Source organism: Gymnodraco acuticeps, unplaced genomic scaffold (genome assembly GCF_902827175.1).
Source record: "Gymnodraco acuticeps unplaced genomic scaffold, fGymAcu1.1, whole genome shotgun sequence".
Classification (NCBI taxonomy): Eukaryota; Metazoa; Chordata; class Actinopteri; order Perciformes; family Bathydraconidae; genus Gymnodraco; species Gymnodraco acuticeps.
In genome coordinates, this window is record NW_022989942.1 from 1,428,355 (window position 1) to 1,444,523 (window position 16,169).

At 39.7% G+C, this 16,169-nt stretch overlaps 1 protein-coding gene across 1 annotated transcript in view; it reads left to right on the plus strand.

Moving 5' to 3' along the window:
* Nucleotides 1–6,990: 6,990 nt before the first annotated feature.
* LOC117542448 (collagen alpha-1(XXIV) chain) overlaps nucleotides 6,991–16,169 on the plus strand; it is a 90,499-nt gene continuing 81,320 nt past the window's right edge. Inside the window, exon 1 of the mRNA XM_034210139.1 lies at nucleotides 6,991–7,529. Coding sequence (XP_034066030.1) covers nucleotides 7,477–7,529 — 53 coding nt within the window. The 5' untranslated portion in view covers nucleotides 6,991–7,476. The remainder of the gene's footprint in view (nucleotides 7,530–16,169) is intronic.

A 16,169-nucleotide genomic window follows, 5' to 3' on the forward strand; every position in this document is an offset into this window, starting at 1 on the left:
GAAGCAGTGAAATATTTATGTCCCTCCTAAAAAAACTGGAAGGGCGGCAGCGAGATGGTGTGAAGTCTCCTCTGGGTTGTCACACCCATGAAAGAGGGACATGTATTGTTGAATCCTGCTGCCTCACCTGTCAATACCAAGGTTGCTGTTGTGCAGCATTTCACCTGTGTGATCATATCTGACAGTTACTCTGTGCGACAATGGACTGCAAACTGCTCTCCAAATATCTCCCCACAGTCGGTTTTTGTTTAGTGTTTGTCAATTCAAATACTTCCAAATGCTACAAAACATGTGTTTTCCACACACTGTCACAAAACCGTTTCACTGAGAACGTTTTCCTAAAGTAATAAAACCTATTTCTGTCCGTGCTGAGTAAGACTTTCCTTGTCAGCTAAGGTATGTGCATGTGTCATTCCCTGACAACAAAAGTTAACTTAAAAGGAATAGTTTGACAGTTTGGGGAATGTGCTTATTTTCTCTCTTGCCTGGAATAAATGAGTAGATTGATACCACTCTCATAGCTGTAGGCCTTCTGCAAGCCGAAATTACTTTTCCTAGGATGGTAAAGTCCTGATGCGCCCTACTCTGCCTCTGATTGGCTTGTTCTCGCTGTCTATGTTGGATAGGTTTAAAACAGATATCAAACGTTTTTTTCACAACGTGTTTGCGTCCTGTTTAACACGTAGTTAAAATATCTCCAACTTTAGGCATTAGAAGTCAGTTTGGTACAAAAAACGATCAATTAATTCTGTGCTAATTTTGCCAGATGCTGCTATGAGAGTGCAATCGATATTATAATCTAAGGAATAACTTTTCCTTAAGTGGATTACTCAAATGATCTAATCAAGAATAAGTAGCCTATTATGATTGCCTTTTTTTTTTTAATGGTAACAGTAAATGGAGGAATTATCAGGAGAGATGAAAGGATATCTGCGCCAAACACAGGATTTGGAAACATGATTTATGCTCAAGAATGAATAGGGTTCAAGATACAACGATTTTCTTTGTGGCTTTCTCTATCATGATTTTCCAACACTTCTTCCCTGCATAAAGATGATATCATCATTACTGCTGGCTTCACTTTAGGTGGAAAATGTTTGGGATCAGGCCTAAATTACCCGCAGCCTAATGGTATCACTGGAGATAAGAAAGAACATGCCTTTCAAGCCATTCTCTCAACCCTCTCGAGAAATGAAAAGGGATTTTGTATGAGGAACATTGTAGTAAGCAAGCATAAAGCCAGTCTCTGTTCCACAGCCAGCTCCTCAGAGAATTCACGCCAGACAGAGGATCAGCTCCAGAGATGAAAGTAAGGTCAAGGTGGCTTTTTTCTACTCCTCCCTAAATCAGGCTAGTCCTCTCCTCTCCTCTTCTCTATTCTCCTCTCCTCTCCTAATCCCTCTGAGACAAACAGACAGAGTTATGTTCTCCAATTCTACTCCAAGTTGGCCAGGTTTTCTGAATTAGGACACCCAGTTTAAATGCAAGCTGGATCGTGTTACCTGTGGTATGATCAGTAGTTTTGTGCCTATAAAACAGAACTTTAAATCTACCTTTTTTCACTACATCGTGCAAAACATATAAACAATGAAAGCATGCAATATTGTGTGAAAAGGTTGTCTACTTATGTAGAGAACACATTTGCAATACATAATGCTAACTCTCAATAAGAAAGCAAGTAACCAGGTTGCCCAGAATGTCTTGCTAGTACTTTAACCATGTTGTTTTAAAGTGAACTGGGTGAATTGATTCCCAATGTAATGGAGTACGGTAAGATGTAAAACTGTTTCAACAGATGAGGTGGATCGGCATGTAATGAGGATAACAATGTAATGAAGAAAAGTGTGAGCAAATCCGACTAGTGAGTTGAACACAGGAAAGTTTCCGCAAAGTACAGTCTATGTGGGAAATCTATGCATAGTAGTAATATTATTCTAAGTTTTCTTTACGAAACATTGTCACACATTTGTATTTGTCATTTGACGAAGCCTCACAGTCATCGCTCCACATTAGCTTTTCAAGTTCACACAGGACACAATCAGAGAAGCACTGACTGGTATACTTACTCTGGGTGTCAGTACCAATTTACCTTATAATGCTGCCTTGCCATCGCTCTTTAGTCATTCATCATGTTTGCAGGGCCACCGTGCTAGATGCTTACTTTTCTGTGTCTGAAAACACATGTTTTATGTATGTCTCTTAGCAAACGCTGTAGGATTTTATCTGAATTGTGTATCATCATATCCTAAAGTACCTACCAAAGAGTTAAATACTCTCTACAGTAGTGTGCATCCTCCCCTAAATTAAAGCTTGACAGCTTGCATGCCCATACAGTGGAGCCACTTCCCTTCAAATTTCCACTGAAGTTGTATCATTTGGAAGTTGCACAATCTTCCTTTTTCCCCCTCAGTGAGAAAGATGGGGAAAACCATCAGAATACTTTACTATGTAGGCCTGATTTAAAAACAGGTAATTCCAGAGCCACCAGGGAAATAAAGCAGCAAGGATGCAGGGGTTGGACATTAATTATATCCAATGTATGATGAAGAACATGTTTTCATCTGACTCAGCACATCTACTTTTCCTGTTTAAAAGTTCTTTCCAGGCAGTTTTTCTTTTCTTGAGAATATTCACTACAAGTACAGACACTGCACTGGTTCCCCAAGCAATGTTATTTAACGATGTTTCTGAAAACCATAAACAATTTTACATGAATATTAAATGTGAGTAATTCAGGATGAACAAGTGTTGTTTTGGCAGCATTTAGAAGTCCGGGGTTTTTAAAAGCTGACTAATGCGCTTGTTATTTTGGGTTTCGTAAACTCCTGCCTGACATGTCAAAACTAATCACATTTAAAAAAAAACTCTGTTAATGCTGCTAAACAATCACAAATATAAGAAAGAGTAAGAGAAAAATCTTTCTGCTGATTTTACTATAATAAATACAAATAAATACCTTATTAGTATTCTTTAATTTAAATTATGTTTTGGGATATTATTGCAATGATTCATCAACTAACCAGGCATTGTTTCAAGAGCGATACATCAAATCCATCAGGTCTGCTTACAAGGCTGCACAACGAAAATGAAAAGCCAGGCATGAGGCAACACCCCTCCCTGCAGCGTGTGTGTTCCTCCTCTGTGCCCTCTCTCCACCCCATATGGCCCGCAAAGGGACTTTCACTTTCCCTGCACGCTCCCAAACTTCCTATCAGCCCAAACTCCCCCTTTACCCTGGACTCCCCTGGCCCCTCTCTCCCTGCTTTCCCATGGTCCCTTAAGCTCTGCAAACCACTTCACTTCACTGCATGCACACACACACACACACACACACACACACACACACACACACACACACACACACACACACACACACACACACACACACACACACACACACACACACACACACACACACACACACACACACACACACACACACACACACACACACACACACACACACACACACACACACACACACACACTCTTACATGAAGCATTGTTTCAGCTATTGACTGTGCTGTATTCCACCATCTGCTAAGCACTCTCCCAGCTGTTGCCCACTCTCTCCCCACATGAAAATAACAGCCCTACGTGCTGATGACACGCACACAGGACAGAAATTACAGTGTACTTATTAGAGACAGAGGCAGGTTTAGTGTCTTTTCAGTCTGCAGGTAGAGTCAACCTCCTCGCATACACGCCAACTTTTGCTCTCGCTGAGGCTCGTTCATGGCATACACTGAGCTGTTTACCTAATGAGGCCACGCTTAACCAACTGCTGCTGTATTTTTATGGGAATAATTCACTAACAGTAGGCTCTCAAAAGCACGTTTTTATTATGTCTCCTGGCTGATTCAATTCAACATGTAATGTTATGATCTATCAATCGTAGAGCCTTCCCTTTTCCTCATCCACTTTTATTTTGTCTTTATCCAGTTCGATTGACTTTGGCTTCACTCTGGTCCTGCGAGGATTAAAGTTTCCACACACCCCACATTTACAAGCTTTTACTGCACTATTATATGTTAACCTGAAAGACAATATGCTCTCCAACCAGCACATGGTGTTTGAATTCAGGATGTCCAGTGGGAAACTCTGGAGATGAAAATCACGAGTGTGCCGGTACATGGACCTGGGAGTGGGGCCAGAGGCATCTCAAGTCCAAATCTACTACTCACAACATGCTGCCAGCAAGAGCAAAGAATAGTATTGAAGAAGAAGACTCAACTGATTGTCATTACGTAGTACAGGTACTATGTAACGAAACGGTTTCTCTGCATTTGACCCATCCTAGTGTTAGGAGCAGTGGGCTGCCATTATGTACAGCGCCCGGGGAGCCGTGTATAGGGAACGGTGCCTTGCTCAGGGACACCTCGGTAGCACATGGTCTTTCCGGGACTTGAACTGGTGACCTTCCAGTTGCCAAGCCAAATCCCTATGGACTTCGCCACCACCGCCCTCTAATAGAATAGTATGTTAAGAAGTCAAACTAGAATAGACATGTTCTCTTCATGCATTATGTAATTGTTGATCATATGGAAGGATTTTGTCTGTGCCCATATGCTGCACTGATCAGAATCTTGCCTAGCCGTTATGTACTTCTAAATCTCTGCAGTTATTGTCTGAAAACACTGATCCATTCACTATCATTCTGGCTCCAATTATTTGTAATCTAATCGGATAAATTATGAAACTTTCAGAGGAGAACACACATGTTTCAGGAGAGGGTCAGTGTGCAATCATCTGCGTCTGCCTATTCCTCAAGAGAGAAAAAGAGAGCTGATCTGATTCTGATTATTGGACAACAGTCACTCTTTGGGCTTACGGTGCACAATGGACTGATTAGTACACATCTGGACATGAGAAAAAAGAGAACATTCATCTTGAAAAGTTTCCTGTAAATCTGCGTGCATACTTGGCTGAAGTAATTTTATGGTAACAACCTTCATAGAACCTTTTTGCAGCATGATAGGCCCTACATCAATGATTACATCAAAGTTCTATCAATATGACACATGTCCGGACTCAAACTTTGTTTACAAGTTACCAAATAGCAAATGCTCTTTTACTCTACAAAAATATGGCCGATGATGGCAATATCTGTGATCTGCTACAAACTGTCTGATCATGTTATTCCTTTAATGATGTTGATTCACAGTCGGGTCGTGTCAGAGAACCAGCATTTCAACATTTTTGTTTCTGTAAGTGGAAGAAAACATCTGGCTGAAGAATTGCTATCCCAAGATGCTGGCTGATGGCAAAGCCAGCTAAAGAAAGGGAGAGACAGAGAGAGAGAGAAAGATTGTGCATCAACTGCAAAGTGCTTCCTCCTCCGTGACAACTGTCTTTGATGAAGAGGGATAGGAGAGTTTCAGCCACTGCGACAGACACACAAAGGCCTCTATAGCTTGTTTGCAGCCACAAATCAAAGAATTAACACTTTTTATTAACCTCGCTGTTTTTAGTAGCTGGCAGCCTGGCTTGAAGTTTCCATGTCACTTTGACCTCTCTTATAATACTCCTTGTTTGGGCATTGTGACAAGGAGTATTATAAGACTGTATAATAAAGACTGTTCACTGTAACTGTCCTTTCACTGTGCCAGGTTAAGAAACCCTGTTTGCTCCACCTGGGATTAGAGGCAGGAACTGCTCTGTCTCCTCTAAGTCTCCTGTTGAGCGTCCCCGTGTTCCCTAAACTGCAAACCATATGGACTTTCTCGCCGTCCAGGTTTAGCTGAGGGAGGCGACAGACATCCAGAGGAGGATGCTGGAGTATGTGGGGGAGGGCTGGGGGTCCACAGAGCTCTGTTTGTTCTAGGTTAATGGGTTAACCTTGATCGGGAAAAGTGGAAGTAGGTTAGAGCCAGTTTGTTTGGAAATATCGATGGGAAAGATAAAGAAAAAGAAACGGTGTCATTTTCAAGGAGGAAACACAGTGGTTCTTTGGTTATAGAGGAACAAAGAAGGGTTATTTCTGACGATAATCAGTGCCAGAGCAAAAAGGTTTTATGGTAAACACTGCAAGAGTTTATACATCTATTAAATCTTTGTTTGTGTAAATCTCAAAACAATGCAGCAGCTGGATTTAACGTTATATAAAAAAGTCAATCCACATGACATGCTACCTAACCTGTTAGACCTTTACATGTCATATTAAACATGCTCAGGGTTGTGCATGATTGTCTGTAGGAAATATATAATTACTTGTGTGAGTATAAGTGTAATTATTAAGAAACATAACTTTTTAACATAAGTGTTTTTTATGCTGAAGGGAGAGAGAAAAAACAGACCGGGATGCAATCGATCATTTTACACATGCTCCATGCCTCTGGCTGCAGATACTGTACTGTTGCATATTTTCACACCAAACTTGACATTCTTATTTGATTATTTTTGCATCATTTTTACAGTTTGAACCCCCTGTGATCATTAACCAATAGAGCATTGCCCAAAATACTTTCTCACTTACCTGTTGTGGCTTGTCTTCATGCCAAGTGCTTATGCGATTCAAATGAACCTGTACTGTGTCATACTACAACTCTCTCTCCTGCTGGACTGCAGAGACTGTTCACTGTATGTTTTTATGCCAAAATAAAGTGTTAAGTGTAATCTACGACTGATGGCTGGACAACAGGAACTCTTGCCATTATGCCAGAACATCAGTGCCTTGAGCTGCATCACCTGGCAGATTTGCTTGTCAGCAAACCACAAGAGGCTGCACCAGCTGATCTCTTTCATTTTTTATCTGCCATTATTTCAGTGTGTGTGTAAGTAGGACCATGTATGCACAAGCAAGTTTATTCTCCTTTGTTAAAAACTAAAAAATGTTCTCCAACCTGCTGAGTTTACAGTTTAGATGCATAGGCCTATTGTATATGAGTTAGGCTAGCCTAGCACAGTAGTCAATCTAGACAAAAGGCATCGATTAACACAAGCCATAGTCGATCTGTGATGTCACGAGCCTGTAAGAGGTGAAATCTAACACCACCAGCTGGTAGGAGTTGTGTGAATACGGGTCCCCTTGCATCGGTGCAAGTCAAGGCACATAGCAGAAACCGCCGCCTCGGGGTAAAGACGCACAGGGCTGGATCTGCTGTTGTGTTGGAGATCACTCTGAGAGAAGCAGTCGAGCTCTGACTCTGTATCGCACAGTCATTGCTGCTGTCTGACCAGCCGCTCTCCTAGCCAACTTTTTCTATGCAACTGTTGCGCGTCTCCACTTTGGATAGAAATAGCCTGATAACTGCGCGCCGGAGAGCGCAAAGGATCTGAGAAGCTCTGGTTTGAACGAGTGAGAGAGATCTCTCCTCCGGACTGCAATGCAATGAGGAAATTCTGAGTTGGCAGAACTCATCCGTCCACTCTACGCTTCCTTTGGCTGTTACCAAATGGTTAGCCGATGAGCAGGTATCCTCTTGAGTGTGATTCTGTTTTCACCCAGATCTCTGCTGCCTGGACAAATGCATACAAATGCATTTAGGAGCTCAACGGACAAGGAGTGGACACGTTTCCGCGGCAGCAACGTAAGTGAGCATTTGGTTTAATAGTATGCAGATGTTATGCTACATGTGCATATTTGCGCCTCTGAAACTGCCTCTAGAACTGCTTTTCATATAAAATGGCAACTACAGGACTTATTGCAGTTGTCGGGCATGTTTCCTGAACAGGGGCGCCAATTTACTAAACAAAGTCTCTGCAGCCAGCAATAAGGTTTTGCAACCAAAACGTGACGAGCAATACAATACATGCATGTATTTAATATTACAATCTTTATTGTCTATTATTGTTGTTTTTTATTTTAGGAATTTTCAATAAGATATCTTCGTTTTCTGTTGACTTTTCTGCAAATTCTGCACAATAATCATTCATGCCACAGTAGCCTACAGCTGCACATGTGGAAAGGTTTACTGTGTGAGCCTCTTTTTTACTCTAAGTTGATCTTGATAAATGTCTTCTTAGTCTTGGCTTTGAACTCGCCACATGAACATGCAGCCTGCGATCTCTTACATTATAATATGAATACCATGTGCTCTATTGCTGTACACCCTTCTAATTATTTGTATTTCATTCACATAGCTATGATACGCTGGAAAACAAGCACAGAAATGGGCTTGTAAGTAATAATGTCAGTGATCAATCTTTGTTATCCTGTATAATGATAAATAGGGATTAGAGAAACTGTCAGAGACTGAATATCTTACAAATTAATCAAACTATGCACTAGTGTTTAAATAGGGGAAACATCTATTTAGTGCCTTTAAACCTAAACATTCCTCATGGAAGTGTTTATTATTGACATCCTGCATGCAGGTTTTGTTGTCCTGTTACATTCAGCTGGCTCTGTGGGGCTAGAGAAATGTGCACGCCTCCACAGGTTACTCAACAGGAAATGTATTTTCTTCCATCAGAAGTGGGTCCAAGTTGTCTGTACTCAATTATGAATCCCTTCCAGATAAGAACTTAAAAAAGAGCTGTGCTAACAATGCATTATGTTGTTGCATTCGATGGAAAAGAAAGTGAACCTGAAATCCTGAGATACATTTTTTTGTGTCCTTGAGAGTGAAAATGAGAGCCTGGGTTGACAGAGAACAAGTGTGGCCTCCCTTGAATTCACTGGGAGAGTTAGTATGTATGCATCAGGGGTTGACTGGCTCCTGAGCCCCAGACAATCACCCACTGTTGCAAGAATTGCTGCCGGGGGTGGTTGGATTGTATAGCTGCAGAGACTCATAGCTACACTTGACTGAGAACATTCAGTCGGCTCAACGCTACCTGCTACTTCGCATAATGCGTTGAGGGTGCACGTTTTTCAGGAAGTGGAGAAGGGCTATACTTTAGGGTCTACACTTATGGCTTATAAAAATGCTGAGTATAGAGAATGAATTCTTAACGAAGGACTTGGTTTTTGGGGTAAATTCTTTGTTAGGAATAACTCCTTGAGACCATCTTGTTTTCAAGGGGGGCAGTAACACAATAAAAGCACAATTGGACCACACATTCAACACAAACAACAAGATAATTAGATGTTGGGAAGTGGGACAACACATTAGAATAAACACACACACACAAAATTGACCATATATATATATATATAATATATATATTTTATATGGGGATGTTATTGTTGAATTTTTGCAGGTAGAGTCCAATCCGAAGGAGCTTTTAACTTAAAAGGCCCGGTTTACATACCCACATCAGTTAGTTTTATAAGAAACCTTTTCAAACAAGTAAGTCTTATTGTCTTTGGCTGCCTTTACCACTTCCATTTTTTTATACATGATTACACACAATGACATGATGATGCATCTGTGCTCCTGTGCTATAATGACAGGTGTGTTGCTAAGGCGTTGGATACATGGTTTCTCTCTTAATAGTGAACTAAAATATAAACTTTGGAGGGTACTTTATTGAAAATAAAGCAAAATGCAAAGTAAGCTGCAGATTTGTAGATACAAATATCCATATACACACTCTTATTCCATCATGAAGATAAGAGGAACAATGTTCAAAGTTATACATTACAACTTTCCAACTTATTTTTGGCCAATACAGTCATTAGCTAAGTTGTATCCATTTCTATGGAGGGACGTGAACATTTTCTTTACTTTAAAGACATTATTTGAAAAACTCACAGGAAAGCCCATTTCAATTTACAGTTTAACCTTACAGTAAAGATTTATTTTAAGAGCTACTCTCTGTCCATTGTGAGGCCTGCTGATAGAAAAAGCACTGCAGAGGAGGAAAAATATGTCATTTTGTCAAGACTATTGTAAACTAACCATTTTATTATCATAGCTTAACATAGCTCAGTAAAACTTAGACTTTAAAACAAATTGAGAATTGTGTGGATGCTTCAGCAGTATTTTGTATCTGTAAACAAAAATAATGCATTGTGGAATCCAGGCCTGCCCACCTTCTTGCTGTTGTGTGCTCACCTTCTTCACCGGTGCCTGTGGGAATTTTGGCCTGTCTGTGTGAGTGAGTGTATTTAACCCTCCTAACATCTGCAGGTCCCCCCACAACAGGAAAGGGGCCAACTATTAAAGGCCAGTGGAAGTTTACTCAGTCCTTTATCTGCTCGCTGTCTTGTGGACTAAGTCAATATTTACTCTGGACTGCAGTGACCTCTTGACTCTAGTCACCCATCTGATTGTGCACAAACATGCACCACGCTCAACTCTTTGTCAATTAAGAAGTATCCTGACATCACATACCTATCAAAACTATATTTAGATTTATTGGATTGGATTGGATTTATGTATTTTTGTATGGGTTGCTTCAGGTAGTTTGGATATCAGATCGTAAAAGTATTTGAAGCCTTGGCCAGAGATAGGACATTAAGTGGGCAACTGAAACCTGGAAACTTGTTGAGCTATTATTTTTTTGCTCAGGGCTGTTCTTTAGACATGTGAAGAAGGCGAGTCCACTCATTGCTTCCATTATGAAGTAAGTATAAACAGAACACAGGTGTTATAGCTGTAACCCAGCCAGTAGGCTGTGGATCAGTTACTTGTTCATGTCCGGGAATGTTTTGGTCGAGATTGAGAAGCGAAGCATGCAAGAACACAACTCCTGATCAGATATTTAATTGAGAGAAATATCCCCAAGCTCTTAGCATGTGAATAATTTGTGTGTGTGCAATACTGGGTTTTTTAGGAGATATCTACTGTGTATATATTATACGTATACACTTCAGATGTCACATTTATTTACTTTCCAGTTCAATGTCTTTCCTAAGGATATTCTATAATGAGCCTCATTACAGCTCCTGAAAGCACTGCGTCAGTTCATATCTCCGAGTTATTGCCTTCCCTCTGTTTTGAATTCACTTCATTTAAAACTGTTTTTAAACTGGGCCACATGTTTGGCATGAAACTGTGGATGTAAGGAAAATGCTCCAAGGTCAATTTTCTGAATAATGACTCTATTTGTAGTACCTCCAAAGGGTTCTACACTTACTTTGGTTAAGAAGAAACAATCTTTTCAAAGTAAACAGAAGGGATTTCATGTGGCGGGTCAGTCAAGGTGAATGCCATCAGGTTTGTTTTGGTGGCCTAATATGTCCTTAATAATCTGAGAGTGTTTCCACGAAAGGCAAAGTAAAAAATATTTTTAGTTGTACATTACTTTTACCACCAAAACCAATCAACAACGTAATTTACTGGACCCGTTTCGTTTCTATTTATTCCCTCAAGAATGTAATCATTATAGAATTATTTGAGTAGATTACCAGCTTTGCATGCTTTGTTGATACTAATGGACTCCGTAAATGCCAAATTACAGAACAAAGTACTGCGGGTATCACTGCTTACAAAGACACCCCAGGACAGACATCAGTGATGAAAGTAAGAAAGTTATATCCCTTTGTTATGAGGACTGTAAACATTACTTAAGTGACATTTCTCCACTTGCCAATCCAGCTTAAGCACTTTACCTCTCCATTTGCCTCTCAGTGGTTTTCCTCAGTTGAAAGAGCCATTGTTAGGGATCCCGGCAAATTTTGAGGGGAGAAAGAAGAGATCTGTTACTGTTGGAATAATTCATTGCAGCAGGGAGTTTAAAGTTGTGATTATTTATAGTCTTGACATGACACCCACTCCCCCACATAGTGGTATTTCCCTTAGTCAACAGAGCAGTGTTTGGGGAGCTTTGTCTTGCTTTCAGCAGTCTTTCCATTAACTGCACAGGCTGGAAAGCATGTCAAAGTGTGCTGTCACTTAGACATGGATTTACCACAGGATTTCAGAAAGAGATTATGCAATTGGTGTCTCTGCATGTAAGCTATGTCTATCACAGGCTTCTTAATTCAATACAGCTAACAATCACATAAAGTTCTACTTTAGCTGAGACAGAGGGATGGTTGAATCCTTGGGTTAGTGTTGTTACGTCACTGTGGATGTGCAGAAGCGATAACCTGAGCCTGTTTGGTGGCACAGTCTCAGGGATGCCTTAAATAGCCCTGAACAGAGAGACTGTGTGACAGACAGGCAAAACAAAGGTTGTCTGAATCAGCATCAGATCACTCCAAAAGGGAATGTTAAGTGTTATATTCGTTTTTTCTTTTCTTTTTTGGGCTACTTTTAAACCATGCCAACTTTTAAGCGGAAACCAGCTACTCATTGACTTCATACATGTCAGTTTTATCGCCTTTAACAGATGAATGATTGTAATCATATATTCCCCTCGATTGCCTTTTCCGACTTGGGCAATATGTCTGTGTTCACAACAGTGGAATGTCACACCACTTTCTCGATGGGGAACAGGTGATGGGCACAGCTCATAGTGTTTGTACTTACACTCAATCATTTTCTTTTTGGTTTTCTCTTGTTGTCTTTTTATCCATCTCTTTCGTTTTCTTTCTTTGACTCTTTTCTTTGTTTGCTTGTGTCTCTTCATTTTGCTCAAGTCTGCAAGGCTGCATTTCTCTGGGAAAACAAACATGGCTGCCGTTTGTAATTTTCGTTCACATAGGGCCACACAAACACTCGTAGCCTTTTGCTGGTTTAATCTGGTCCTCAAAGGAAATGAAGGAACTATTTTTGTGAGACAGCTACCATCCATTGTAGCTATCACAGTCACATAATAATCCCTGGAGGTTAAAGGTGTGAAAGAAGCCTGTGATTGATCGCACTCTTACATAACGGCATATTAAAATAGCTGGACTACTGTCTCCTCCTGTCTTTTGTGTTATTACCACACTGTGTTGAAAGTCATCATGCTTGTTGCCAGAAGCCACAGTGTCAGCAGCTGTTACTATGTACATGCCTGCCAATGTGATTGATTTGGTTTGAATGTACACAGTATGCTTTGAAGCTGTACGCTCTTTAAAGTTATAATTATGTTTTAGGTTATAGTTGTTGGAAAAATACATGACATTGGAGTGTCTATGTTTGTATGCAAGTTTTCCCATGTTAACAAAATAGTTGTCATTGTTATTGTTGAAATTATATTTTAGTTAAGGTTTGGTTGATTGATTGATTTAGTTAATTGAGATTTGACTGATCATCAGAAGAAAACATGAGTTCATTCTCACCTGTGGTATGAACAATCTACTTTTCTAAGCCAACCATATTATTAGTATGATGGTCAAATCAAGTATAACTATTTTTAAAACACATAAGATAAAAAGTTGTGGTACAGTATGGTTTAACACTCAAAATTGCAATTGTTTTAAGGTTAGAAAGACTGCTCCATACTCTGCTTTTTAAGCATTTTAGGGCTCTGTATATTTGGAAGTGTCTGGAGGTATGATATGCATCATGAAACAAGCGCTATGATTTAGTATATTTTGATATAGTATATTATTATAGTATTTATATACTATAAGCAGATGATATTTTGTAATTTGAAAATAAACATCTGATTCAAACATCCAACATCACAGCTCTCCTTTTTTTTTGCAATTTCAGCCACTGTCTGCTACTTATCTTTGCATGAACACTATTCTAGCCCTCCGAGCTATATGGTGGGCAGTGCCCCCTAGAGGTGGGGTCAGTGAGGGTCACAGGGCTGAAGTTCCAGGAATCTATTCTGGTGAGATCAAAATATACAATGAGGGAATTATATGCTAATAATTCATTGTGTGCTTTGTACCGTTTGTTTTCCTCTTACATTTGTGTAATATAATTATAAAAGTCTAGGTGTCAATTGTAAGTGTTTGTTTTCACAACTGAGCTTATCCTATTTGTTTTGTGCATGAATGCATTTTATAAAGCTTATAATGATGCATCTTTAAAGGGTTTAAGGAATATAGACCGATGAGACAACATGCTCTTCATACGGGATTGTCCCACTCTCAATACCTTCAAAGGCCAACTCAAAGAATGATTGAGAAACAAACATCCGTGCAATCACCGCTAACTGCACTTTAATACAGGGGTATCTCCTCTCGCACTTTATGTATCTCTTGTATCTTCTCTTGCACTTTATATGTCGTTGCTGCTATATTATATTACCATGTGATAAATACTTGTGTGCTGCTCTTGCTCTTTTGCACTTTTTGCATATCATGTATTTGTTTTTGCTATGTTTGTAAAATGTCATTTTCTTAAATGTTTTATCTGAGAGACTGCGGATGGAAATTAGCTCAAAGCTAAATCTGGCATATTTACGCTTGACACATTTTGTTTTAAGTGTTCATTGATGTGCATTATCCCTGCTAAATAAACGATTAAATAAATAAGTTAGAAAAAAATCTGTTTAAAAAAACAGGCCCACTCTTTCTCTCTCTCATACTAGCTGGGGATTTTCCCTCTTTATGGTCATGCTTCCATTTACAGCATTCAGTTAGTCAATAACCAAATGTGCCTTAAGACAAAATCCATCATTGTCTGGAATCAATAAAACATGACACAAAAATTTCACCTGCATGACTTTTCACTATATTTCCAGACATAAAAATGTCAACGGTGAAAGCCTTTGTAAATAGCGAGGAGTCTGGTTGCCTTTGAGGGGCTTGCAGGATAATTTTGTTTATTTTACATGTTTAACAACAATGGATTTCAACCCAATATTGATTTGAGATGAAATCATGATTTCTTTCATTATCAGTTAATCTAAAATCAATTTGTCTGACTCATGTATTCTACAGTATAGTCTACAAAATGTATAGAAAGTCGCCTAAAAAGGCACACCAAGTGTTCCTAAAGCTTAGTAGTTTGTTTCTCCAATCAATACTCTAAAACCCAAAGGTATTCAATTTTAAATGATTTACTTAATTATGAATTATCAAAACGTTTTTATTTATAGTCATTAGAGGCATTCATTCTTCAAATTGCACGTAAGGTTATGCATTTATGGTACATTGTTTTTTTTATATCAATGAACTTTCACATTCACATTATTCCACCTACCCCTTTCCACACATTGTGCTTTTATAGTTTTTACATTTGGACCCAACATGGACAATGTGATGACATTTCTAGACTTGTTCATTAGGCCACTGCAATACTGTAACTTCACTGAACCAGACACTCCAAACAGTTCTAAATCACTGCGCAAACTAACAACGATAACACGCGAACTAGCAACGATAAAACGTAGTACCCATTAACGTAAACATGATTGAAACTAGCTGAACACATTTATCATATAATAATTCAGACTGATAAAAAACTAAATAAATTCTGAAATGTGGTGATAAATAGTTAAAAGCGCACGTGGCGGAGGAAACACCGGAAAGGGGCGTTCTTCGACTCTACACTGATTTGTCAGGTCACCCCGGAAAGATAATGTACCACATCGTCAGTAAACGTGGATGCAGTAAACCGAATGAGACCGTTCTCTTTATAAATATACGAATAAGAGCAACAATGGTTAACCAGGGTTGCCAACTTTGGGTACCTGGCTGGAGTGAGATTTTGATATCATGGGTTTAATTACACATATGCGCACTAAATGACTGCTATCGTGTCAGCAGCGGGACCTTAGCCTATATATATGATATATATATATATACAGTGTTTCCCCTACCATTGTCTTGGAGGGGCGCTGCGCCCCGCCAACGGAGCCCCGCCAGCGGAGCCCCACGCCCCGCCAGCGGAGCCCCACGCCCCCCCTGAAATTCAAGGTGTTAAAAAAAAAAGAATTTATAAAAAAAGATTATAATTTTTATAATATATATATAGAACCAAATTGCAACTAATCTATATAGTCACTTTTCACATTGAACATGTGCTCTTTTATTAAATAAACTAAACGTTTTCATTTTAAGTTGTGAGTTTAGTGTTTTTGACCCTAAGAAACACTGATGCATTAATCAATGACAATAATCCACAGCTCCTCTCTCTATTAATTAACGCACTCTCATACTCTTTGACGCTATTTTGGCCTAGTAGAACAATAAGCAGCAGACTTTTACTTTTTATAATTTCTACTGGATCTTAGACCGGCTCCCACTGCTCTGCTGTCTGCTAACGTTGTTAAGAGTGGTGGCGGCGGTGAGGGAGCGGATCGACAGCTCCCTCACCGCCCCACAACGTCCCGCCAACACGGCACCCAGACCCCACGCAGCATTCTCATCAGTTTGTCATTACTGGTGTCATTTTCTGGTTGCTAACGCCATTGTAACACATAATCACTGATGTTCCGCTGTAACGTTGGTGGACTCATCAGAACAGAGTGGGCGAGCTGACCAATCAGAGCACAGTGGGCTCATAGGGAGG